General features: G+C 56.3%; 6 protein-coding genes across 6 annotated transcripts; 1 reads left to right on the top strand and 5 right to left on the bottom strand.

Annotated features, from left to right (window-relative positions):
* Window positions 1-388: 388 nt before the first annotated feature.
* Window positions 389-2,699, bottom strand: SPBR_08204 (uncharacterized protein; the record flags this gene model as incomplete). The annotated part of the gene is made up of 4 exons (XM_040766442.1): window positions 389-557; window positions 639-2,375; window positions 2,451-2,585; window positions 2,641-2,699. 4 exons carry the CDS (start codon window positions 2,697-2,699, stop codon window positions 389-391), a joined length of 2,100 nt encoding a protein of 699 aa, XP_040614949.1.
* Window positions 2,700-5,888: 3,189 nt separating this feature from the next.
* On the top strand, window positions 5,889-6,197 carry SPBR_08763 (uncharacterized protein; the record flags this gene model as incomplete). Its single annotated transcript, XM_040767001.1, has 2 exons — window positions 5,889-5,992; window positions 6,062-6,197. 2 exons carry the CDS (start codon window positions 5,889-5,891, stop codon window positions 6,195-6,197), a joined length of 240 nt encoding a protein of 79 aa, XP_040614948.1.
* A 2,423-nt stretch (window positions 6,198-8,620) lies between these two features.
* SPBR_08256 (uncharacterized protein) lies at window positions 8,621-10,668 on the bottom strand (the record flags this gene model as incomplete). The annotated part of the gene is made up of 2 exons (XM_040766494.1): window positions 8,621-10,519; window positions 10,549-10,668. The coding sequence occupies 2 exons, from the start codon at window positions 10,666-10,668 to the stop codon at window positions 8,621-8,623; spliced, it is 2,019 nt and encodes a 672-aa protein (XP_040614947.1).
* A 2,512-nt stretch (window positions 10,669-13,180) lies between these two features.
* Window positions 13,181-16,898, bottom strand: SPBR_08097 (WD domain protein; the record flags this gene model as incomplete). The annotated part of the gene is made up of 4 exons (XM_040766335.1): window positions 13,181-13,242; window positions 13,524-15,558; window positions 16,205-16,272; window positions 16,871-16,898. The coding sequence occupies 4 exons, from the start codon at window positions 16,896-16,898 to the stop codon at window positions 13,181-13,183; spliced, it is 2,193 nt and encodes a 730-aa protein (XP_040614946.1).
* A 421-nt stretch (window positions 16,899-17,319) lies between these two features.
* SPBR_08547 (uncharacterized protein) lies at window positions 17,320-18,432 on the bottom strand (the record flags this gene model as incomplete). The annotated part of the gene is made up of 2 exons (XM_040766785.1): window positions 17,320-17,739; window positions 17,881-18,432. 2 exons carry the CDS (start codon window positions 18,430-18,432, stop codon window positions 17,320-17,322), a joined length of 972 nt encoding a protein of 323 aa, XP_040614945.1.
* A 2,878-nt stretch (window positions 18,433-21,310) lies between these two features.
* Window positions 21,311-23,998, bottom strand: SPBR_08147 (uncharacterized protein; the record flags this gene model as incomplete). The annotated part of the gene is made up of 2 exons (XM_040766385.1): window positions 21,311-23,638; window positions 23,708-23,998. 2 exons carry the CDS (start codon window positions 23,996-23,998, stop codon window positions 21,311-21,313), a joined length of 2,619 nt encoding a protein of 872 aa, XP_040614944.1.
* Window positions 23,999-25,637: the final 1,639 nt, after the last annotated feature.

The following is a 25,637-nucleotide window of genomic DNA, read 5'->3' as shown; positions in this document are numbered from 1 at the left end:
TTGTACGTGACAGGATCGGAGAGGACGGGGAGGGTGGATGAAGAGAGTCGGGAGGGGGTCGAGATGGGAGAGCAGGCAAGCAAAATACAACTGCAAAGTCTCAAAACCAGGAGAATACAGTCCAGAGAACCCGAGACCAAAATGAAACCCCCCAGCAATAAACAAAATAACACAGTAACGAAATAGCAAAAGGACCGGCACCGCAAGCTGGAAAGACGGAGGGCGATAAAAGCAAGGGGAGGAAAGAAGAGAAGAAAGCAGAAAGAAACAAAGTCGTCCATTGGTGTGGTGTCCGTCGCTGTCTATCCGTCTTCTGTAAAAACTCTTTTGCTCGCCATTCCATCCAACACACCCCACGTATCCCTCACTTTACTGCGGTCGCCTTCGTCTACTGCACCTGCGACACGACCTCGCTGGCCTTGGCCAGGGCTTCCACCATCTGCTGGCATTCTTTCCTCCGCCGCACGGTGTAGTCGCTCTCCTTGAGCAGGTCGTCGAGCGCGTCCGTCCGGTACATGTTCTCGAGCAGCTCACGCTGCATCTCGTCTTTCGTGAATCTGGAGCGGTTAGCGGGGGAACAGTCTCACAGTCTCTATATTGGGGGGTTGCGACTCGTCCGTTAGTAGGGCTTGACGTACTGGACAAGGGTCAGCATAATGGCCTTGGGGACCATGTCAATCATTGTGCGCTTGACAATGTTGTAGTAGGACTGGATCAGCAGCTTGATCACCTCGACCTCGACGTTCTCGCGCTCCGAGAGCGTGCCGGACGCCTTGAGCATGGCGGGCGGGGCCTCCATGGCGGCGGCCTTCTTCTTGTTCTTGGCGGCAAAGAAGCTGCCAAAGAAGCCGCTCTCCTTGTCGCCGTCGAGCGTGGGGCTGGCGGCGCGGGCGGGCGTGGCAGAGGGGGGCAGCGGCTTGCCCGTCTTGGGGTCGACCTGGACGGGCTTGGAGGGGTTGTGGCGCTCGTTGACAATGGCCATGGCGCGGTGGCCGTTCAGGAAGTCGGGGTGGCCCGTGTTGATGTAGCAGGCCTCCATGGACACGAGGTCGCGCACCAGCTTGTTGGTGGGCTCCATGGCCTTCTTGAAGAAGGCGATCACGACGGCGTGAATCTTTTCCTTCAGCTGCGGGTAGCGACGGAACAGGTTCTTGCTGAGCGAGTTGGTCAGGATGCGCACGAGCTCGTCGTAGACAAGCGAGATGCACTTGAGGCTGGGCTCCTCCAGGCGCTTGATCTGCTGCTTGACAATCAGCTCAAAGGCGGTGGTGCCGACAAACAGCGCGGGCGACGAGCCGGACGAGTTGTACAGGATGGTGCGGATGTCGACGTCCTTGACCTGGTCAAAGGGGTCAATGGCCTTGACACCGTTGGAGTACAGCTCGTGGAACACAAAGGAGATGCGGGCACCGCCCGACAGCTCCGTGCTCGACAGCTCGGTGTTGTTGCCGTCGAGGACGGTCCGCCACTCGTTGGTGAACTCGGTAATGATGTTGAGCACGACGTTGGCGTTGTTGCCCAGGATGGAGGGGCCCAGGCTCTCGAGCTCGGCCGAGTACTTTTGCAGGGAGCCGGCGATGCGGGCCTTGATGTCGGGCAGGGTCTGCTTGATGTGCATCAGCAGGATCAGGTTGAGCTTGCGGGCCAGGTACGGCGTGCCGCAGTAGGAGCTCTTGTTGCGGTACGCCTTGTGCGTCTCGAAAAAGTTCTTCTCGGCCTCGAGGGACATCTGGATGGGCTTCTTGTTGTCAATGTCGCGCTGGCCGCGGTTGACGACAGGGACGTAGCCGAGGCGCAGAGGGATGATGCGGCCGGCCAGAATGTCGACGACATCGGTGCCCTCGTCCATCAGATCGACCTTGGTCAGGACGCCAATGGTGCGCTGGCCCTCCGGGTCGACCTCGCGGGCGAGCTTGAGGCCGTCGGAGTTGGCGAGATCCTGGTTGGCGGCGGTGACGGCGAGAATGATGGCGTTGGGCTTGGAGATGAACTTCATGACCATGTCGCGGATCTGGCGCTCAATGTCGCGGGGCTGGTCGCCGACGGGGACCTTGGTCAGGCCGGGCAGATCGACGAGGGTCAGGTTGAGGACGTTGGGCGAGTAGACGCGCAGGTTGATGGGGGCGGGGGAGATGCCGGCATTGCGGCCGACCTTGGCCTCGGTCTCGCGGCTGATCTCGTCGCGGATCTTGTTGAAATCAAAGAACTTCTGGCCGGGGATGTGCAGGAACTCGCCCCATTCGTCGGCGTTGGCGGCCTTGTCGGTGGTGTTGGCGATGTCGTCCTTGACGCCGTTCACCTGGCTGCCTGCTGGGCGGTTGATGAGCTGCAGCACGAGCGGCCGCCGTGTGACGATGCCGGATCCTCGGGGAAGGCTGGAGCGTGTTAGTTTCGGGGGGTCCGTTGCCGTCGTCGTCAGTCATTGCCGCGCTCTGGTCAGCTCTACTCACAAATCACGGCCCACAATGTTCTCGAGCACGGAGCTCTTTCCGCTCGACTGGCTGCCGACGACGACAATCTGGGGAAGATCGATCGGGTTGTTGACGTTGATGGTCACGAAGACGTCCTGGAGCTTGTTGACAAGCCTGGGCAGATGTTAGTCGGAGTACAACACGAGTCGAGACACACTAAAGTACGTACTGGATCAGGGCCGGATCGGAAATGCCACCCGGCGTGGCCAGGCTGGTTTGGCCCGACATGATTGCTGTATGGTGCTGGGCGTGGAGGAACGACAAGAAAGGAAAATCGGAGAGAAGGGCAAGCGAGGCCGCAAGGAGATCGAAATAGCCCTCGACGCTGTTCAGGGGGAGGGGCAAAAGGCAGGGACGCCGGGGGAGGGCGCGACTGGGCTGGTGCCGGTATCTGGACTATCAGACTCAAGGACCGGAGGTCTTCGGTGGGAGCGGTGACCGGCCGAGGATAGAGGCGGGTCGATCAAAAGAGGAGGGGCCGATTGTTGTTTGTTATTGTCGGTGAAGCTTTAGAAGCTGGCGATGTGCACGGGGAGAGGTCTGTAAGAGACAGGACTGCCGGGACAGGGGACAGCAAAAGGGCGTGTGATGCGGAATGTAGATTCAGGAGCGACGAGCGCAGCAATTGGAGAGGTGAAGAGTGTGACGTGAGGGATCCGGACGCCTTTTTCTTGAGGTGGTGGGTTTTGGTGGTGGAAGGTCGTTTGGTCGTTTGGGGGAAAACGGTGATGCCTGGTGGCCGATAGCGAACGCCACACTCACAGGGGGGGGCGACGACGTATGCATTGCTGGCAAGAACGATCCGCACAGCAACAGCACCCAAAGCAGGTGCTACCCAACGCTCTTTCCCCCACCACAGCCATTTTGGGTAATGCGGGCTTATCTTGATCGGGAATGGAGCGTCATGTGACCTCATCCGCCACGCAATTTGGGGATGCCATTGTCGAGGGCGGCAGTTCTGCCGGCTGACACCGCCCTAGGATCACCCAGGCACCGGTATTTCCTTTGTTTGCCCCTGTGGCTGTAGCGCACTTCATTGCGCTTTAGCCTGCAGTTTCCGGTCACAGCGGGCGCCCAACGCCAGGCACAGCCTTGGCCGAAACACTCACTCGTCTTTTGTGGTGGTCGCGATACTACGGCGGACTGAAGCATGCTGAAACGAAACAAGGGCGTGATACAAAACAGACAGACGCACGGAGGGGAATCAAACGAAACAAAATAAGCCGGGAGAGAGGAGGAGAAAATAATGAGAAGCAAAAAAAAAAAAAAAAAAAAAAAAAAAAAAAAAAAAAAAAAAAAGTAACCGCAATCGTGTAAGACAATGGATCCTTGAGTGGCAGATTCGTATTGTTCTCTCCTGATTACCCTGTTATGAAGACGACGCGCGGCTGGTGAGGATGGCCATTGAACACATGCGGTGATATGAAATGTAGGTCTTCCTTTGTTGCCTGGAATATAGATCGTTTCTTTCATGCCTTCTTCTCACTTCGTTAGGACTGTCGTCAATTGTTCTGAGCCTGAGCTGCATCAACAGGCTGGACCTGTATGTGAGGCTTTCCGGACACCCACTCACAATATACAAAGGTATCAAGAATAGAGGGCCTATAACGTATTGCACAAGTCTTAAAGATGGGTTGTCTATGGATCTTCTACGTTGTTGATTTCGAAGATCGATGGCGACGAAGGTTGCTGGGCTGGAGGCGGGTGGCAGTGGAAAATTATGTGCCTCACCGAGAAGTATTTGCATGGATATATGGACAATGTGAGATAAGTCCTGAGTCTATTGCGGTCTGTATGAGAGTGCAGCTGTAATAAGAAGACGAATAGTCGAAAACTGAACGGCCAAACCCAACAAGAAGTACGACAGCTCTAGTAGACGGCGATGGCCTGGACAAGATAGAGAGCTCGCGTAAGCACAGAGAGAATACGAATGGCATGATGAAACGAAGAGAGAAAAATACAATGTCCATGCGGAGAGGGAAGACAAAAGTCGGCGAGTGTCCATTCACATCTTGAGCCAACCATCTTCGCAAGACAAACGAAGGAGGCATGTGATGAGAAAGGTGAGCTTGGAGTATCATTGCCTGGCAAGTAAATGTTCCGACGTGACACTCTCTGCATCTCGCCTTTGTTTATTCCTCTACAACCTAGCATCCGGAATCGTAGCCAAAACATGGCCATTCATTACGAAGAAGCATACGAAAAATCAGGGGGAAATGAAAACAAGATGGTGCTGCATCGTGCCAATGTCCTTGGCGACCTTGCGTTTTGTTGGTCTTGTTCTTCATGGCTATTTGAGCAGCTGGTATCAAGACACCAGACCGCAACGCGCCAGCCCTGAGCACCACTTTTCATCCTGAGGACTCCCTCCAACGGCCTCATTAACGGACACCCGATCCGCAGCGGTGAAAGGACGTTGTATGTGCAGATGATGTACGGGATATACGAAAGAGTAAGACGGATGGAGGCAGTGGCAGACAAGTAGAGCGTGGCCATTGTCAAGAACATATCCCATAGAACATGGACAAAGTGGAAGAAGATGAGAACAGGAGGATGAGGAAGTGGGAGGTCGACGGGTGTTAGGAAAGCCAGAGAGAGAAGGGCAGTGAGGGCGAGCGAGGATGGAGGCATGCAGGCTCCGTCCAATCATGGCACCCTTTGAGTTTTGTTCCCTAGCGAGCATCCATCAGAAGACACTGGGGCACCTCTTGCGGCTACGCAAGAAATGCTACAATAGGCTTGCCAATTATGGAATAACCAAACAGAAACAAAACATGGCAGAATACCATCGACGGCCGGGGCTAGGGATGCAAGAGGAAGGGACAAGGGGAAACACGGTCGGGCGTTTGCCTAGGTGTACCTTTGTTTTCCAATTCTAGTTGGATAGTAGACAGGCCGTTGAGTGTCGTATGTGGCTACATTTGGAATCGCAAAGCTCCAGCAACTTTGGCATAGCCAGACGATGGTGGATGACTAGGGCACGCGGACGCATGTGGCAGGTAGCCGAGCAGGTCGCAGAGAAGTACGAAGTAAGCATCAAGGAAAAGGGAAGGGGGGTGTGATTGTGCGACATGGCTGGACGCGGCACGGCATGAGAGATTTACGAAAAGCACACTAAGAAAAGCTTGTTTTTTCTTCTTCTTTGTTTTGGTTTTCTGACGGGGTTTCCTTTTGCTTTCTTCGTCCTGCAGGATGGATGCCCATAGCTCCTTGCAGCACTTGTCAAGGAGGGATGGTCTCGCGATGCTCTCGCCGCGTTTCCCACACGGGACGGTCTGCCGATACGGGACTGGACAAGGCCGCTGGCAGACACGGCGAATGAGAGTGCCTCGCTTCACAATGGCGAGCTGCAGTGGACGTGAGCCGTGGCCACAACGTACAGGGATTTCGGCCAGTCCAGATCCGCCACAATGCTGCATGCTCGATATTGAAGGCCAGAGGGCGCACTGTGTAGGTGCCGTCGACGAGAACGAGGACGAGGCAGGTCGGGACATGGCCCAAGCCAGGGACCAGCTGTGTGGGTCAGCCGCGTGTGACGGAAGAAGAGAACGGCTTGTGCCTCGCAACAAACTGACATGGAGCTTGTCCAGGCTTGGCCAGGCTTGGCCACCCGTCACCACCCGCGAGGATCGGCGACCGTTGGTTGGGTGGGCGGAGGAGGCAATGAGAGATGCCACTCTGGCTGTCTGGGACAAGCTGACAGTCTGGGCACTGCAGACGAGCTAGACAATCCGCCGGCAGCTGCTCCGTAGCAGTTCTTCAATGGCGGGTGGCTGTACTTCGTACATTTACGATATATATTGATACGCTGCAAGTAGAAAAATTGGCCTGGCAGGCTGGCTGCGACGGGCAGGCCGCCACGCAAGAATGGCCAGGCCTGGCCCATCTTACTTGGTAGGGAGCGCTATCTGGCAAATTTGCCGCACCAGACACAGCCTCTCGACTTTCGTTTCAATTTCCAATTTTCCGTTTCATCAGTTGTCACCTGTTTGTAGGCAATCTCGTCACCTGGAACGCGGCCGTGTAAGTCGGGATCGCTTGCACAGCGGCGCATGGCAGTGGGACCAGAATACAAGTCGCATGAGACACAAGTCGCTCCCCCAGCGACTGTTTTGGTGTGACGTCAGCTCTGGCCAAAGTGCACGTCTAGAACCTCTGCGACCGTCGCCTGTGCACCCATGCGCCAAATGCCAAATGCGCCCATAGCGCTGCACCTAGCGATGTCCCTTCGAGGCCATAGGGCGTAATTAATTGATTCCTCTAGCGTTCTAGCGTGTCGGTGTTAGTGGCTGCTCTTTCTCAGCTTACATCTCCAGCAGCACTCTTACAGCGCCGCGTACGCTGTCTGGCTGTGAACAGCAATATATCGCAATGTTAATCTTACATGTATGCAAGCACTGCTCCCGCCCTTTCCCTCCCACACCGGGGAAACGGCAGCATCCCGGCATGGCATGATGTGGTCTTGATGGTAATTCCTCTCTGATGGCAGACGGGAGGCCGCCCGCAAAAAGGTAGGAAGAACGGTGTTTGAAGTGGTAATTACCACGTACTGAACCACAGACCTTAAACAGCGGGTATGAGCAATACGTTTGGCGACGGCCAAAGGAGAACTTGTTCCAGACACGTCTGCGGGTCAAAACGATGAGTGGTTTGTGGCTACAGCCGGCTTTGCCCTCAGTCAGAGTTAACGAAGCCCAAGTGGCTGACGAGAGACACTGCGGATTTTGACGGCTACGAAGTAGGGGAGGCAGAGCAGCCAACAGGCGCTGCAAGATGGGGAGCGTAAGGTATTTACAGGCGGCTAGAAGAAGAGACAGAACACGAACAAGCGGTAAAACACAGATACCTCACTAGAACAGTGGGTATCTTACAACGAGGGGAAAGCTAGCAAAACAGCGGGCCTTTCAGAAGCCAAATGCGGCATTATAGGGGGCACAATTGACTACTGCTATTTGTTTAGGTGGTAGGAAGCAAGCCAGTCTGGAATGGGCGACACAGACGACACTGCAGAGACACTAGCATGCCCTGTAGCGCGGCTCCATCTGGTCCTGTCATACCTCCTGGGCACCCTGTAATCTCCCTTCCAGCCCCTCTGTCTGTATGAGCGAATTTCACAAATTATGGGCATCTCGCACGCCCCTCTTCCCATTCCTCCTCCTCTCTCGCCTTTCCCTGTCGTCCCCCTATTGTTTGTTTGGCTGTGCTTTTGAATTCCACCACGTTGCGTTTTTTGATTAATTCTCGTCTTGTGGTCCTTTCTCGACACAGAAAATTTGTGGTAGACGAGAAGAAGAAACGGAGAAGAGGGCGGCGCAAAAGAAAATAAAAAATACGGCAAAATGCACATCGAGTAAAAGAAAAAGAAATGGAAGGGCATGAAGAAACCAACCCGATCGCGAGAGCAAGCGAGATGGAAACAGATCCTCCTGCACTCTATAGCCCACTTGCAAGAAAGAGGAGAAACGCCCGGGACGAGGGGTGGCCAGAAACAGAAGTGACAGATTGCCACCAAATACCAAAGCAAAAGGCCAACAGACGAAGGCCAATGTGACCAGACAAAGAAAGACTGCAACGGGAGCTGACTGCCTACCCAGGAAAGGCGCCGTTGGTAGCCATAGCCATGCCACTTACATGGTGTGGCACTGCGCTCTCTGTGTCCCTCTTTGCCCATCACCACATGCCCGTCTGCACGCGTGTTGGTGACCGGCCGTATTTTTCTAGAGACCTCATCGTGCCCTCTCCCCTGGGCCGCTTTGCGCACCACCTGGCTGTCCTGTCTCTGCCCTCTTGTCACTTGTACATCCGTGATGCATTCTCACGAGAGAGATACATGTGCACATAATTTTTGTATGCCACCGTGTGCTCACTCTTGCGGCCGCTGATATCATGCCGACGCCTGCAAATGTGGCATGGGTTTTCCCATCCCTATAAAGGCCATCACCACCGGTATTGCTGCAACTCATTTTGTCTTTCTCTTGCGTTCGTTTTCTTCTTCATCGGACATCTTTGAATCTGACCTGCCATTCCATTCTGTTTCCTCTTTCGGATTCCCCTCGTGCCTCCCCTTCCTCGCTTCCTTTGCCTGGAACACTCTCTCTCTTGTACCATTCATTCCTCCCACCCGTTTGAGCCCTCACCGCTCCTTCTTCTCAGGTACTAGACCACTGAAAGACGAAACACTCAAAATGGCAGTCCCGAACAAGAAGACGGGCGACCGCATCTACTTTGAGGGCGATGCCGTCGATGAAGAGGCCGGCAAGGCTGGTATAGGAGGCACGTCGGGCACTCCTGTCACTGGCGGCGGCGGTGGCATCACCATCGTCGATGACCGTCCCAACAACGCGTCGCGCCCGGCCCTGCGCCGCGAGCGCTCCGCGGGCTCGCTGTCCATCCGGCCGCACCCCCGCCGCAACTCCATCGACGCCGCCGCCGCCCTGCCCATCCAGTACCGCACGCTGTCCATTGACGTCGACGAGTACGCCCAGAAGCAGAGCGCGCCCCTCAAGAAGGACAAGAAGGACAAGAAGGACAAGCGCGAGAAGAAGACGGTCGCCGACCTGGCCGACCTGCACTGGCACACCACCCCGGCCGAGGAGGTCGCCATGCAGCTGTCGACCTCGCTCAAGACGGGCCTGTCGTCCGACCAGGTCACCCGCCGTCTCGCGCAGTACGGCAAGAACGTGCCCTCGCCGCCGCCCACCCACCGCACGCGCCAGGTCCTGGGCTACTTCTTCAAGGGCTTCGGCCCCGTGCTGCTCGTCGCCTCCGTCCTCGTCTTCATCGCCTGGAAGCCGCTCGGCAATCCCAACCCGGCCGTCGCCAACCTGGCCCTCGCCATTGTCCTCGCTGCCATCTTTGCCATCCAGGCCCTCTTCAACATGTGGCAGGACTGGTCCAGCGCCCGCGTCATGAGCTCCATCCAGACCATGCTCGCCGACGCGTCGCTGGTGCTGCGCGACGGCAGCATCACGAGCGTCGCCGCCGACCAGGTCGTGCCCGGCGACGTGCTGATGATCAAGGCCGGCAACAAACTGCCGGCCGACGTGCGCTTCGTCGACGTGTCGTCGTCGTCGTCGTCCTCGGGTACCGCGTCCGGCGCGTCCGACACCAAGTTTGACCGCTCCATCCTGACGGGCGAGTCCGTGCCGCTGGCCGCCACCGTCCACTCCACCGACGACAACTACCTGGAGACGCGCTGCATCGGCCTGCAGGGCACCCACTGCGTCTCCGGCACCTGCACCGGCATCGTCGTGGCCACGGGCGACAGCACCGTCTTTGGCCGCATTGCGCGCCTCACCAACGAGCCCAAGACGGGCATGACGACGCTGGAGCGCGAGATCTTCAACTTTGTCGCCATCGTCTGCTCCATCATGGTGTCCGTCATCGTCTTGGTCATCATCATCTGGGCCGCGTGGCTGCGCAAGGACCACCCCGAGTGGATCACCGTCGCCGGCCTCATCGTGTCCGCCGTCTCCGTCGCCGTCGCCTTTGTGCCCGAGGGCCTGCCCGTCGCCCTCACCGCCAGCATGACCATCAGTGCCAACATGATGCGCAAGAACCGCATCCTCTGCAAGTCGCTGCGCACCGTCGAGACGCTCGGCTCCGTCTCCATTATCTGCTCCGACAAGACTGGCACCCTGACCCAGAACAAGATGGTCGTCACCGAGTGTGCCGTTGGCGGCAAGCGGACCATGACCACCGACGAAGCACGCGATGCTCTGGTTCTGCAGCGTGCCGATCGCCATACGCGCTCGTTGTCCCCAGAGCCGGACGTGGACGGTGATGTTCTTGATGGCGACGACGACGTCGACGTCGACGCTCGAAATACGAATGCCGACAGCGCCGGCGCCGACCTGGTCGACCAGCTGCTGGCGTTTGAGCGCGGGGCCCCGGCCCTCGACCAGCTGCGCGCCGTGGCCGCCCTCTGCAACGACGGCCAGTTTGACGCAGCCACGCGCCACCTGCCCCTCGCGGAACAGACCATCCACGGCGACGCCACCGACCAGGCCGTCCTGCGCTTCTCCGAGCGCCTGGGCCCCGTGGCCGAGCTGCGCGCCAACTGGTCCGCCAAGTACACCCTGCCCTTCAACAGCAAGAACAAGTACATGATCCGCGCCCTGTCGCTGGCCCACAAGGAGGGGCTCGCCCTGGCCCTGCCCACGGGCCTGGCCTCCGTCTTCCAGCCCAACGACGTCATGCTGACCATCAAGGGCGCCCCCGAGATCCTGCTGGACCGCGTCCAGTACTATGTGAGCCCGTCCACGGGCGTCGCCGTCGAGATGGACGCCGCAACGCGCGCTGGCGTCAACGCCATCAAGGACAGCTGGTCGGCCCACGGCCGCCGCGTGATTTTGCTGGCGCGCAAGACGCTGTCGGCGGCCACGCTGGCCCCCGGCCTGTCGTCGGCGGCCTTTGAAGAGGAAATGCAGCGCCAGGCCAAGACCGGCATGACACTGGTCGGCCTCGTCGGCATTGTGGACCCGCCGCGGCCGGAGATCCCCGATGTCGTCAACACGCTGCGGCGGGCAGGCATCCGCATCTTCATGGTCACGGGCGATTTCGCGCTGACGGCACAGGCCATTGCGGCCGAGTGTGGCATTATCACGGCGTCGGCCGAGACTGGCACCAAGGTCGACTCGGTCGCAGACTTGCCGCGTGGTGGTGGTGGTGGTGGTGGTATTGCTGCTGCTGCTGCGCCAGAGGCGCCGGCGCAGACGGATGATGACGTTACCACTCCCAAAAAGGCCTTTGGCAAGGAGCGGTTTGTGCTCGAGACCACGCGAAAGGCAATCGTCCTCAGCGGCCCCGAGCTGTTGAGCCTCAACGAGACCCAGTGGGACGCCCTGGCACAGTACGAGGAGATTGTCTTTGCGCGCACAACGCCCGAGCAGAAGCTGCGCATCGTGCGCGAGCTCCGCGGGCGCTCGTACATTGTGGGCATGACGGGCGACGGTGTCAACGACGCGCCGTCGCTGCGGGCGGCCGACATTGGCATGGCCATGGGCTCGGGCAGCGACATGGCGCGCGAGGCCGCCGACATGGTGCTGCTGGACAATTCGTTCTCGAGCGTCGTGGAGGCCCTGCGCTTCGGCCGCATGATGTTTGACAACCTCAAGAAGACGATTGCCTACCTGCTACCTGCCGGCACCTTTAGCGAGTTCTGGCCCGTCATCACCAACGTCGTCTTCGGCATCCCGCAGATTCTGAGCAGCTTCCTGATGATCATCATCTGCCTGTTCACGGACCCCATGGCCTCCATTGCGCTCGCATACGAGGCGCCCGAGGCGGACGTGCTGACGCGCCCGCCGCGTCTGCCCGGCAAGGACCGTCTCGTCGACTGGAAGCTGCTGCTGCAGGCGTACTGGGTCACGGGCACCATTGAGACGGTCACCTCCTTCACCATGGCCTATTGGTATCTGCAGCGCTCGGGCATCCCCTTCTTCGGCGCCATCTGGTTCCGCTTCGGCAGCCTGCCAGACAACATCGACCCAGACTACTATGCCGAGAAGCTCAACATTGCGAGCTCCATCTACTTTGTCAATCTTGTCGTCATGCAGTGGTTCAATCTGCTGGCGATGCGCACGCGCCGCCTGTCCATCTTCCAGCACCCCCCGCTGTTCAACAAGTGCACCCAGAACCTGTACCTTTTCGCGGCCATTGGCTTTGCCGTCGTCATGGTCATCTTTTGGTTGTATGTGCCCAAGTTCCAGACGGTGCTGGGCAACATGCCGGTGCCCGTGGAGCACTGGTTCTTGCCCATGGCCTTTGGTATGGGCATCTTGCTGCTGGACGAGGCGCGCAAGTTTTGTGTGCGGCGGTGGCCCAATGGCTTCCTCGCACGCATCGCATGGTAAGCGGTGCGGGGAAAGGTTGTCGTTGTCGTATGTTATTTTGTTTTTGCCGCTGGACCTGTTTGTTGGAAATATCATTCGCCACGTAACGACGTAATGTGAACATGACTTCTCATAGACCAATAGAAGAAACAAAATGCAAGATGCAAACCAACAGTCAACTGGAATCCAAGAAAATGTCATCTAAGAATGAGATTACCCTATTCGTATTCAAATATCTCGACTCTTTCGCGGAAACCCAGGAGCAGGAATACAGTCAAAACAACACACCCAGATGCAACAGCCAAAACATGCAGAGAGACAAGGGAGACTAAGAGAAGACAAAATGACAAAAGAGTAAATAGAAACAGAAGAAATAGAAGTCGGGGAAAGGATAACAGGGCTGCACAGGGAAATCGACGAGGAACATATCAGACATAACCAACACCAGTCCGGATGTGTGCGTGCGCATATGTAAAACAAATAGTAAAACAGCAGAGCCAAGGAAAACGGAGAGGGGTCAAGCCATAAGGAAGCAACAAAAAAAAGAACACAAGGCAACGTATCCATGATATCCAGAGAAACAGCAGTCCGTCACCAAAATAAAACAAAACAGATACAGGATAATAATGAACACATAAGAAAGCAAAACGGCAAGTAAAGATATTGCGCCTCTATTGGAGACAATACAGACACGGACTGTGGAAGCATCATGGATTTGAAAAAGTACAAAGGCAAATGCCGACGAGCAGTCACAATGGGCTGTGGCGGAGACGGGATATCGGCTATTTTTGGCTCTGGCACCGTTGCCAACCAACAAAGATGCTCGTGATCAAGCACTTGACAAGTCAGGTCGCCATCCATTGGCGCTGCGATTGCTCACACCATTTGAGTGTGATGGATCAGCGTCGCGTAGACGGACACGCTCAGCATTCGACCAGCTGTTGGCGGTTAGCAGGAGCGCTTTAAACACTCTGAGAGCGAAGGAGGGCAGTGTGCTTAGCATACATCTTGATCTTGTTGTCGTCGCCACAGGAGGCAAAGAGACACGGGTCGGTCGGGCTCCAGCTGACAGCATTGCACCGGGGTTTGTGGGCCTCCAGTTTGAGCAAGTGAACGCCCAAGTTTTTGTGCCATATGTTTAAGTTGCCGTCTGACGGTCTCATTAGTATATTGAAGGAAAAGGGTAAAAAGAGAGTAAAACGGGGGTGGTGGATCTTACCTTCGCTGCCGCTGATGACAAAGCTCTCGTCGGCACCGCCAAAAGAGCTTCTGATAATGCAGTCGCCGCCGGTGGCGCCAAGGTACTTGCGTACAGGCTCGCCACGGGCACTGAGGTTGTACATGTGGATGGCGCCGTCCTGGCGGTTGACCAACAAGTATTCCGAGTCGCGGCTAATGGCAATAGAGAAAGCACGGCTATCGAGCTCCATGTCGTACTCGAGCTCCATGGTCAGAAAGTTGTACACGTGTAGACGCTTCTCGTGGTCCATGGCCACCAACCAGAAACCGTCCGGCGACAGAGCCAGGGCCTCGGTGCGGTGCTTCCTAGTCCAGGTGTGCAAGCGTTCGCCGCCGACGCCCCACTGCACCAAGGCGCGGTCCTTGTCAAAGGAGCCCAGCACGATGGATTGACCGTCGTTCGCCCACACACAGCAGCTGATGGGCTCTTCAAACTGCTCAAAGAGACGGATCAACAGACCAGTGCTCATGTCCCACAGGCGGGCGCGGCCGTCGCGGCCGCACGACAGCAGTGTGCGGTCGTCGGGGCTCCAGGCAATGTCGCCGACGCCCTGCGCATGGCCGTCCAGGCGCATCTTGAGCTTAAAGGACGACATGTCGTAAATGTTAACGTAGCGGCCGGACCCGCAGCTGGCGAGGAACTTGCCATTGTTGGAAAAGCGTATGTGCCACACCTCGCCCGAGTTGCTATCCAGCTCGTACAGCATGTGTGAGGGGAAGTTGCTTTTATCACACTCGTGGTCAGCGTAGAGCGATGGTGAGGTTGCGCTTGTGTGGAACACGCAGCCGGACACCTGGTAGTCCTTGATTTGCCGCAGAAGAACTGCCAGACGATGCTCCGGCAGCATAACTGATGGCGAAATAAATCTCGACAGCTCCGAGAGCAGATGCGGGCGAGACTGACCGTAGGCACCGTCCCAGGTCGCACGCGTTTTCAAGTCCAGAGGTGAATGGCACATAAGAAGGCTGGAGAGGAAGTGCAGCTTCTGCGTGTCGCGATACAACGGTGTTAGCTCGTTCCGCAGCACAAGCAGGGCCTTTGCGGTTTCGGACTGCTCCAGGTACTCGAGGTACTTCTGTTGGCGGATGCCGAAGCGCATCAGATCACGGTTTGTCCCTGGAATGAGCAGCAGGCCGGTGGCGTCTTCTGGTGCACCGGAGGCAGTCTGGCCATTGGCTGGAGATGTGGTCGACTGGTCGTCCTGACCAGATGTGTCTGACGGTTCCGTGCCCTCGACGGTCGCCCCCAGCAAGAGCCGCTCGGCCTCGTCCCAGTCGCCCCCAAGCACCGCGCGGCGGAAGTCGGCCACCGCTGGGCTTTCGAGGGCGAAGCCGCTGCTGTGGGAGACGTTCTCGGCGGCGTCGTTGTAGCCCAAGTCGGACAGGGCCTGGATCAGGATGCGTGTGATTTCTTCTCGGTCGTGTCCGTAGTAGGTGGCTGGACGTCGTGTGACCTGGGAAGGGCCGTTGGATGCGGGACCTCGCCGCGTGGTTGCCTTATCTTTGCCATTCTGAAGGTGAGATGAGCCGTTCATGCTAGCCAGTTGAGATTCAGCGTCGCTGGCGGCAAGCATGGTGTTGGCACTCTCTCTCCGCGCACGCTTGGGCCGGGGAGCGGGAAGCTGATGTCTGTTGCTGTCGCCGTTGCCGTTTCTGGCGGTGGCCTCGTTGCCCGCGACGTCACCGTCGTTTTCGTCACCGCCTGGTTGGCTGTTCTGCCCCGGGACTGCTTCTGCGTCTCCGTCCCGTGCTGCCTGGTCCTGGTCCTCGTCTGTCTGAGCTTGAGCCTGAGCCTCAACCTGAGCGTCTGCAATGTCTTGCTCGTCCTCGTCCGCAGCAGAGCGCCGACGCCTCCCGAGCACCTGTCGTGTAGGGCGGAGGGTATTGATGCGTGCAGTACCGGAGCGAGTCGTCCGTCTCCGACGAGGGTTGGCTGACGCGGGCGGCAGTAGACTGGCAGAACCGTCGGCGGCGTCTGTTGGGATGTTGGGGGTCGCTGTCGTCGTCGTCGGCGTCTGTGAAGTGGCAGAGGGCGGCGAGTGGAGCGTCTCGTCGGGGGCAGTCGAGCCGGTGTTACCGGCGACCGTGGCGTGTCGAGTGCGGCGGAGTGGGGAGGGGGGAAGGGGGAAGGGGGCAGGGGGCAGGGGGGCAGAGAGGGGTGGGGAGTTGAGTCGGCCACCGCGTCGATGGTCGAGGGCTGCGGAGAGGAGCAAGAAGCCTCTCCGCAGGGGGAGATGGGGAGATGGGGGAGATGGAAGGATGGGTGGATGGGTGGAATGGGGAGAGGACAAGGTGAAAGGAAGTGGTGAGTAAGCTGGCAAGCGCTGGCGTTGTCTCTTTTGTTTTTGAGATGTAAGATGTCTGAGATGTCTTGGCCGACGAAAATCCTGATTGCACGGCTGGCCGAGTGGAAAAAGAGAGTCGGTAGCTGTTGGATGCCAGAAACGATGATCGGGTGCGTGGTATGCCGAGGAAAGAGAGTGCGAGATGCGAGTTGGCGGAGTTGATGAGATGCTGATGGGAATGCCTGGTTGCACGGACCGAGCACAGGATAAATGAGCGGTAGTTGTCGGTCTGGCCTGAAAGGTGACGTCGGGCGTTTTGGGGGCGATTTGGTCAGTGTGGCCTGGCCCCAGTCAGATTAGGCCAAAGGTCACGCACTGTAGTACTTTGCACGCCCGTAGCGTCCCAGTAGTGCTCTGCAAACTGGTGGTGGTGCGGTTGGGTGTCTGGGCTGCTTTGCGAGCTTAGATGACCCTTTCGATCGTGACAATATCAACAGTTTGGTTTGTTTTGTTTGAGACTGGCGAGACGAAAGGAAACGATGGCGTTGAGAAGGATGCAGCCCATAGGGAAGGGAGCAAAGGGGAAAGAGCGCTTGTGAGAGAAAGCTCCAGAGGGAAGGTCCAGGTGGCTGTTCGAAGGCGGAGAAGACGGAAGGCACCATTGGCAACGGGGGACCAGGGCGGCAGGAGCAGGTTTACAGTGAATACAGGATATCAGGTCCTGCCTTTTCTGCCTGGCAGAACTGGGGGTGTATTGGGCGCTGAAAGGATGCACAGGGTGATCCAGGAAGGAGCTGACCGCTGGCGTTATCGAAGAGTGGGTCTTCAGCCTGCGTGCAGTGCACCCGCAATTAGCACGGTGCGATAGGGGATGCCAGCACGTTTGACGCTAGTAGACGGGCAGGAGCGGGGGGAAGTGGGCACCAGCAAGGAAGGGGCAGCGGTGAGCTGGCCTCGTGAGCCCAAACCGAGACATCAAAGACAGGACGCAACGCGAAGCACACGATCCCTTGCCTCCACAAGCACACGACACAATACGGACTGAGTCGCAGCGACTGGACATTCACCATGATTCCCGATGTCAGGCAGGAATGGAGGAGATGAGGACGTGCAATGATGATGGCGGGGACAGGCAGCACGACGTGTTCAGTCTCATGTCCATTTTATTACAAAATTACTTGCACGGAGTACGAAAGATGTACCCCTAAGATTCATCGAGCACGTTCTCTGTGCGGACAAGGACATAATGGGACACTTGCGTCTGTTATCGATCTAAGAAAAGGTACAAAAGCATGTCTGTGGATCTTGGCTACTGCACGGTCCAGAGCAGACCAAAAAGAAGAAAAGGCGATCTGAGGAGAAGACGGCCACGCGTGTCCGGCCAGGTGGCCGGCTGCACAAAGGCGCCCCCGAACGTGAAAGAGAGAAAGCCCACTGTGCATGAGATGAGACAGGGCCAGCCTTCCCCATGAGACGTTGTGTACAAGCGTCTCATGTCGAAGAGCTCCCGATCGATGCAACGGTAGTTGTACCGGCTTCTGCGTCCACCGCATTGCTCGCTGCAGTCCGAATGGATTCATTCATCCTCACCTGTGTCTCACGATCACCGCCGGCCACGCGGTAGCCAAACCGAGCGAACGAACCTGCGCCCATATTAATCAAGCCGGAAATGTGGAGCAATGCCATCGTGTTGTCTACACCTTCTGTGACGGGAATGTCGACTCGCCCCCTGATGGTGATGCCGAACCTGTTGTCCCAGAGCAAGAATTTTGCAAAACTGGAAGGCAGGATACTGGTTTCAGAGAAGTCGATGGCGACAGGGTGGCCGTCGGCGTCGCGCATGAAGTTGGCCGGAAACCAGTCGTCCTGCAAGAAGATCATGGGCTCTCGTTCCAAGTCTTTGACCAGAGGCTTTCGTTTGGCAATGGTTAAGAACTTTTGTGGTCAGTAAAATCAAATAAATTATTATTATTATTATAACGACATAAATCTTACTGTGTAAAGGAAGACGGGAACAAAATAAAGAAACTGGGAAACTGCAAAGGCACTTACATAGTTGATGTGTTCCTCAAGCTGATTAACATTTTCGTAGTGTCTCGATGCCTGACGGCAGTCAAAGACGTCGTGGCGGATACGGCCGCCGTCGATGGCAGCCGGCCGCGATCCAGCGGCAACGGGTATGCGGATGAGGTCGTTGAGGCAGTGCACGACGATTCCTCGCACCCTCTCTGCCTCTGCTTCATCGTCCTTGCACTCTTCCAAAAGTTGTTCGACTGTTTTGCCTTGAATATACTCCATGACGATCACGGCCCTCTGCATGGTCCGGCAAGCGTATAAGATGCCGGGCACGCGCACGGAGGAGCCGAGTTTTCGAAGCTCGCGGTACGCCATATCCTGGGCGAGTACCTCATTCCAGTAGACCGCCAAGCCGTGCTTGATGAAGAAGACGGGCGACTCCGCCGGATATTCAATAAAGCCTCGAGGATTTCCTCTCTCGCAAAGGCCCAACAATTTGTCGCCTTTGGGCAGATCAACGCCCTCCGGCGGTGCGATGCCCTCAAACTCCAGATCAATGGGCGGTTCCGGCTCGCCTAGCCACGTCATGGCGTATTGGAATGCCGATGAAAGATAGACTCTTGGATAACAAAAGAGTAGCGATATTCGGTCTGCGTTTCTTATGAACCGGGTCGTTGTGAGTGGTATACGTTCGTACAAAGTACGAATATTTGCGAGTTGTTGTGCCGCGTAGAGTCTATATCTGCAATGCCGCCGAATTTGCGACCTATGAGGGTAAAGAGGCGTCCCTGACGACTTGAGCACCTGGAATTGTGCCTGAGGCCATAAATAATTCACGGGACAAACCACTTTGCAGCTATGCGACAATACATTTACGCCATTCTACCTATATATAGAGAGGTATGCGCCTTTTGAATTCTATTTTCTGCTGAATTTCTTTCATTGCAGAACAAAGCTTTCATGTAATAAGGGCTATTACCGAAAATAAACCATTCCTGGGAAGGCTCCACCAAAGCGCACTACGGACCGTGCCGCCTCCAGGCGTCCCCTGGCCCCTGTACTTCGTCAAAGCCGAAGAGAGATGGCCGTGGCCATCTTTGTAGGAGTGCCGTAAAAGCCACAAACATGAGGTGAGGGCCAACATATCAACCTATGCTCTGTTACTGAGATCGTATCAGGAGTAGACAGGGCAACCAAGTAGTCTTTGAAGGGGGAATGTTGGCCACCAACACCGGGAGAGGTCGTTTGTGATGATGGCTCATCAAAGGAAGTCGTGCACCAGACATCACATCGTGTCCACTGCCTCGACCTCACTTGATTCTATTCTTATGAGTGGCGATATTTTCGACAGATACACTGATATTCAAGGACAAGGAATGAATATCTATAAAGGCCTTGACTTGAATCGTAAAATTTAACTCGTGAGATCAATAAGTATCAAACTCTCATTCTCGTTCACGTTTCCTCAGCAGTTCCCATTACTTAGTCAATTTTTTACTTTCCAAGCCAGGAGATTGTACGGAGTATCCAAGGTGCCATGAACCTGCCTCCTTTGGAGTTCGGTGACGATGGCTATAACCTTTCCAATGGCGAGCTCGACAACGTGCCGGACGAGTTCCTTGACCTCAGAATTCGGCATGTGTACGTCGAGTTTTTGAATACCACCATAACTGGCATGACTACCGAACAAATACAGAACGCAAAGAACCATGCTATCCTTAAAATCGACTTTGAAACCGGGTATACCTCAAACAGGATATCGTATCTCGGCACTCGCCTGTCGATGGAGCCCGACTGGCAGCGAGGAAGCATCGATTTGAACGGGTCAAGTGATAACTACAACCCAAGCTACAAGCCTGGTCGCCTTCTCATGAAGCCAGTGCCTTACGACGGTCGATCCAACAGCTCGGTTCGCACATGCCTAATACAACGGATTTCGGCCTTCACCCTAAGACAGGTGGTATATGTGTTTATCAACAAGTCGATGTTGGACTTCTACTTTATTATATTGGATGATAAGTATTTTGGTTGCCGAGATTTTATGCAAGTATTTGCTTCTCGTTGAGTCAAATTTTCGCACCGTACTGTATATTGACACTATTATTCCAACAGAACGCAGGCTGTATATCAGTTAAAACGGCGTAGATACGTCGACCTAAGTATCATTTCTTCTGTGCCTCGGCAGCCACGACTTTCAGAGACAAACATCTTAACCGCATTGGGGATGCGCTTCTTGACTGACGGTACTGGTCGTCGGTGCCCTGTTGACGAAGGCTGGTTTGGAAGCTACCGACGTGTGAAAACCTCCGATATGCGGTATAATGATGCGCAGAACAGGCGGCGCAGGTAGATTATGAGACCGTAACGGGGCGCTTTATGTTTGCTATGTACGAAGAGCATATGGTGTAAGGTTTTGGCGTCTGTTATCTCTCAATTCTCTTCTCAATCTTTTTTGTCAAACGGCCATGACAAGTCAGACATTTATTTTTTTTGGACTAGAAGCAAATAAACAATCAACGAGGACGACAATATACTGTTTTGATACTTCTGATTCGTGGTTTAATATGAGAAGAGCCGACCACGACCGAAAATCAGGACAGCGCCACATTTGTGCGTCATGTACCTTGCAGCAGACGGTAAGCGAGAAAGTCCGTCCCCTTTTACCGGTGGATAGTGGCTGGCACTCCTAGACGGGCCAGGCCGCTTTCCCTGTTTGCTCGTTGATGAATTGCATAGATAGGGTCGTAGATATCAAGGAAATGGACGGGAACCAGACCCTGCTTGGTTTTGGGCTATTTTGGTATGCAATACAACGGCACGTGGATCAATGTGAATGGGCAGAACAAAAATAATCATTCGTAGCAGAGTGGTGCCTTGTCCTTTGGTCGGACTCCATGAAGGTTTTACAATTCATCTACTAAACGGTATGAGAGAAGCAATATGTGATAAGTGGTATTTGGTCGCATGCATTCAACCTCTCGTCTCAGTATTTCTCTGTCTGCCCATCATCGAACACGTCGCACATTACCTCTTCCATCCCAGGATAATTAAAGCTTTGCAAACGCGATACTATATTCATTAACGATTTTTTCATGTTCGTCAAAAACAGTCGTGAGTGAGATGCGAAAAGGACTCAAAGCCGAAAATGATGCTAGAACAAAACGAGCGACGAATCGCAAAAAACAAGGCAAAGGCCAATGATATCAAGAAAAGGAAAAATAGACAAAGGTATCACATATAGTACAGGGCAAAAAGACAACATGGTTATGCGCCAAGAGCAGAACCAAAGAATGAAGGCGAGAGAGAAGAGACGTGACACACAGAGAGAAACGACGTTAAAACACAATGCTGATCGCCAACAACAGAAAGCAGCAAGGTATATCATGACCCGAAGCCTCGCGCCTCGCAAACATCATTTGATGGCGGGACAGAACGAGAAATGCAGGAGAAATGGTTGAACGCTGGCCTACACGAAGCCGCCCTCGTTGCTGACCACGCTAACGCTACCGCGCCAGCCACAGCGCTCGGCAGCAGGTGGTGGTGGCGGCGGCGGCGGCGGCGGCGAGGTCAGTCGCGACGACGTCGAGCTGCTGTGCTGGTGACCATGTCCGTGGCCGTTGGTGCTGCTGCTGCTGAGGGTGTAGCCGTGCTTCTCGGTGCGGGGGGTGCTCAGGCCGCTCAGGCCGGGAGCCGCCGACCCAGCGTCAACACCAACACCCTCGTGGATCACGCTGCCCGTACCGCTCACGTTACCACTGCCGCTGTTGCTGCTGGTGTTGGTCTGCACCAGAAGGAGGCTGCTCGTGCTGCTGCTGAGCCGCCTGGTGAAGTCGTTGAAGCTGAGGCGCTTCGCGCTCGAGGCCGACTGGCGCTTGTCGAGAGGCAAGGACGCCAGGTTGCCTGCCGCGACAGACGCGGCTGCTGCGGCCGCTACTTTGGCCTTCATCTCGTCCACTTTGCTAAAGGTCGACGAGCGTGGCAGGGGCGGCGGGGACGACGGTGAGATGGGCGACTGGACGGCTTGCTTGTGCTGCGACTGGCGGTTGTTGGCGCTGCCGCTGTGTCCAGCCGCCACCAGGTTGTTCACGTTGAGCGCAGCGAGCTGTGGCTGGCTGTGCGTCCGCTGGGCAATGGGAGGCCGGTTGCGCGCGTAGCCCGTCTGTGGGCGCATGATCGGCTCCTGCTCGTGCATCTGCGTGGTGGATGGGAAGTAGCCGTCGTTCAGCGCCTTGAGGGTCTGGGCGTCATAGTTGACAAGGCCATCGGCGCGTGACTTGGATGCCGGTGTACGGCGAGACTCACGGTCGGCTTCCCGACTGCGACCCGCGATAATGAAATCGAGGGCACGGCGGGCGTTTGGCGCAATATCGACAGGCGAGTCCAGGTGGGTGCCTGGGCGAAGACTGGAGCTATCAGCCCGCCGCCCATTGCGTCTCATGAAGTGGCTGCTGACAATACCGTCGTCATCGCCGTCAGCGCTCGCAGCCGCTTCGCTGTCCTCCTCCTCCTCCTCGTCATCGTCATCATTCCTCTCAACGCTGTCAGACTCATCCGAGTCGTCATCCAGGTCCCAGCCGCTCTTTAGTTGAGGGTCTGGGCGAGTCACGGGCGCCGTGATGGCACTCCGCTTGATATCCGATGCAGCCACAGCCTGCCGTAACCGCTTCCTCTCGTCGACTTCCCGCATCAGGGCATCGAAGCGTGCCAGTGACGTGAGCTTATTTTCACCTGGAATCATATCACGATCGGAGCCAGGAATGAAGTGCATCTGAAACGCACGGTCCAGGATCGTCTCTCGTGGCGCGGGCGGTGAGCTGGAGCTGATCGCACCGGCAGCGGCACCATCAGTCGGGGATGGGCCTGGGAGCCCTGCGGCGATCGTCATGGGGACGGGCGGCTGCGAGCTGATGCTGTCCCGGCCACGGACTGGCGAGCTGAGTGTCGAGGAACGGCCCTGGGTAGTTGTCCAGCCTTCGACAGAATCGCCCGAGAACTCGTTGACGGTTGTGGCCGGTGACGGCAAATCGGCAGGGCGGTTGTGGAAGAAGGGCAGCGCAAAGTTGCTACTGCTGCTGCTGTAGCCAGGAGTTGTGGCGTGGGGCGGTAGGTTGGAGCTTGTGTGAGAGAGATCGCTGCGGCGCGAGCGCAGGCTGGGCGATTCCGAGTACGTCTTGGGCCGGTCCCGTTCGCGCTCTCGACTCGAATATGTTTGGGATGTTTGGGATGTTTGGGTCGTTTGGGTCGTTTGGGTCGTTTGGTTGGAGCCTTTGTGGCTGAGAGCGTTGGTCCGTCCCGTGGCATTGTTTCCGCTGCCCGGACGCGGAGTGTACTGGCTCTGTGGTGTCGTCTGCTGATATTGGTGAGGTGAGAACTCGGATTGGTCACCGCGCCCGCGCTGCGAGGACGCAAAAGGGTTCACAAAGGTTGGTGATGCCGGTGTGACAGGGCTCAGGGGCCCCTTCCCGGTGGCCAGGGGCAGTGGCGCGGACGGAGTGGACGCGCCAAGCTGCAGCATCAGGGTCTGGATAAAGTGACACCAGTCCTGGAGGATATTCTTCTGGGCACAGTCCTCGGCGGGGCGGAACCAGAGGGTCGATGGTGCAGTTTCTTTGGTCGTGGTGAAGCCGGCAGTGCGGCTGGATCGGCGTTTGCGGAGCTTGTCCGTGACAGGATCGGGCGAGACATTGATGACCAGCGTGGGCAGGACCGGGCCTTGTTTTCGATGAGCAAGCATCTGCACTTGGCAGTCTGTGATTGAGCTGATGGCGTGTTGCTGGATAGGTTCCCAATCGCCCTGCAAAGGTCAGTTACAGACATACAAAGAAAGAGAAACAAAACGAGACAGGCAACAGAAGAAACGCACTTTGCTCTTAAACACTGAGAGGAACATATTCTCAGGGGAGAGGCTGGCCGGGCTCCGTGGCGTTGCTACCCGTGGCGGTGGCTGCTGACCACGAGAGGCAGTCGCCGATGGTTTGGCCGGCGCAATCGACGAGGTGGACGAAGACGAGCCAGTATGTGAGGATTGCTGTCGCTGCTGCCGCATCAGCTGCTTTGTGTCTGAGGGGTCGGCGACGACGACATAGCGAGACTTCCAGATGGCGCGGCCGATAATGGTCCCCCGGTCAGGGGGAACATGCAGTATTCCCTCCATGGCGACGTATGTGAGGGTTGGGCGGGGTGTGAGGGTGCTGAATGCCGATCTCGAGACGAGAGCCTCTCTGGGGTGGTGCAGGAGAGAGAGGGCGGTGGTGATAATTATCGAATTTGAGACGAAAGCATGGTGCACGAAGCTGGACTCGAACCGCCGAACGAACGAAGTAGGCCGAACAAACAAGACGAACCGCAAGCCAAAAGACGAACAAGACGGCCAAGGAGGCAGCGGATGCGAGTCGAGGCTGGTCGTGCTATCACTGGTTTCGGGGGAACGTCGTGTCGTTGAGGTCGCGATCGAGACGAGGCGCTTATCTCAGATCCAATGAGATGATTCCGGCAAGGAAGACGTCCATACAAGAAAGGACGAACAGGACTCTGAGCTGGCGAGAGAGTCCGAGGTCAAGGGCAATTATGAGAAACGGTCAAAGGTGAAGAACGGTGAAAGGGAGGAAGGGTAATGAAAACAAAAGAAAGACATGGGGGAGGCCTGGCAGCCAAAGGCAAAATAAACTGGGTCGTCGGTTTGGGACTGCGACGTGCTGAGATTGGCGACGGCCAGGAGTGAGGTGTCGCGGACAGCTGAACAAGAGGCCAAGGGGAGAGTGTGCCGTAGAAATGAGGTGGAAAAAGAGGAGAAGGAAAAAAAAAAGAAGAAAAAGATTTGAATCGCAACAGATCTCGGTCGTTCGCAGCGGTGGAAGGAGCGACGGGCCCGCAATAATGCTCTTCAGGAAAGCAGCAGGCGCAACCAGAAACGTGCAATCGCATACGATGTACGAAAATGGTCACGGCAAGTGCCATGGAGAACGGGAGTGGCCCTGTGGAGTGCGTGCAAATAACAACGGATGGGGGCGTATGGGGCGGCGCTGGTTAGGGGCTCCACGCAATCATACGACGTACGACGTGATTACTGTGTACAGAGAGACGCCGCCAGAGGCAGAAGACCACATGCGCCAGGGGATGAAATCAAATAAAACATAACGTAAAGCGACAACGTTCAACAGATAATCGGTTTGAAGCACGTAAAACGGTGTGGAGACACGACAACCAGCGCTCCAGGGCAACTGTGGAGGCTCTGTCTTTCTTTGCCAGTCGCCCGCTGTGTCGTCTCCTTTCTTATTCTTTTTCTCATTTCTCTTGCGCCTTTCATTTCCCCGTCCAGTGTCATTTTCTCCCTGCCGCCGCTGGACGGAAAAGGAAGCTAGAAAGCTAGAAAGCCCGCAGCCGCAATGGAAGGCCGAGACGAAGGGCCAGAAACCGTCCTCCACACCCCCAAAACGGCACCGAGACTCCCAAGACACTGTGACACTGTCAAAAAGGCAACTAAAACCGCTTGAAGCCGCCACCTGAACGGGACGAAGGCCTTTCATACATGCCAGGGCCGTGAATAATACCCACCCGAGCCACCAAAAGCGGAAATCGCCCCCAAAGCTTGGCCCAAGCTTTTTGCCCCTTTCCTCCCTGGCTCCTGGTTGGAAGCACCGCTAGAAAACAAAAAACTTCTTTTTGTCTTGTCCGCGAGTTGTATTCTGTAATGTCTTGTATGTCCGCGCCATCTGTAATCGTCCGTCCGTCCCGGTAAATGCTTCTTCCGATCGCCATCGCCCAGCCCACTTGGAGGGAGCCTGAAAAACTCC

The sequence above is a fragment of the Sporothrix brasiliensis genome, assembly GCF_000820605.1.
Source record: "Sporothrix brasiliensis 5110 chromosome Unknown Cont22, whole genome shotgun sequence".
Taxonomy (NCBI): Eukaryota; Fungi; Ascomycota; class Sordariomycetes; order Ophiostomatales; family Ophiostomataceae; genus Sporothrix; species Sporothrix brasiliensis.
This window is presented reverse-complemented; position numbering and strand designations above follow the sequence as displayed.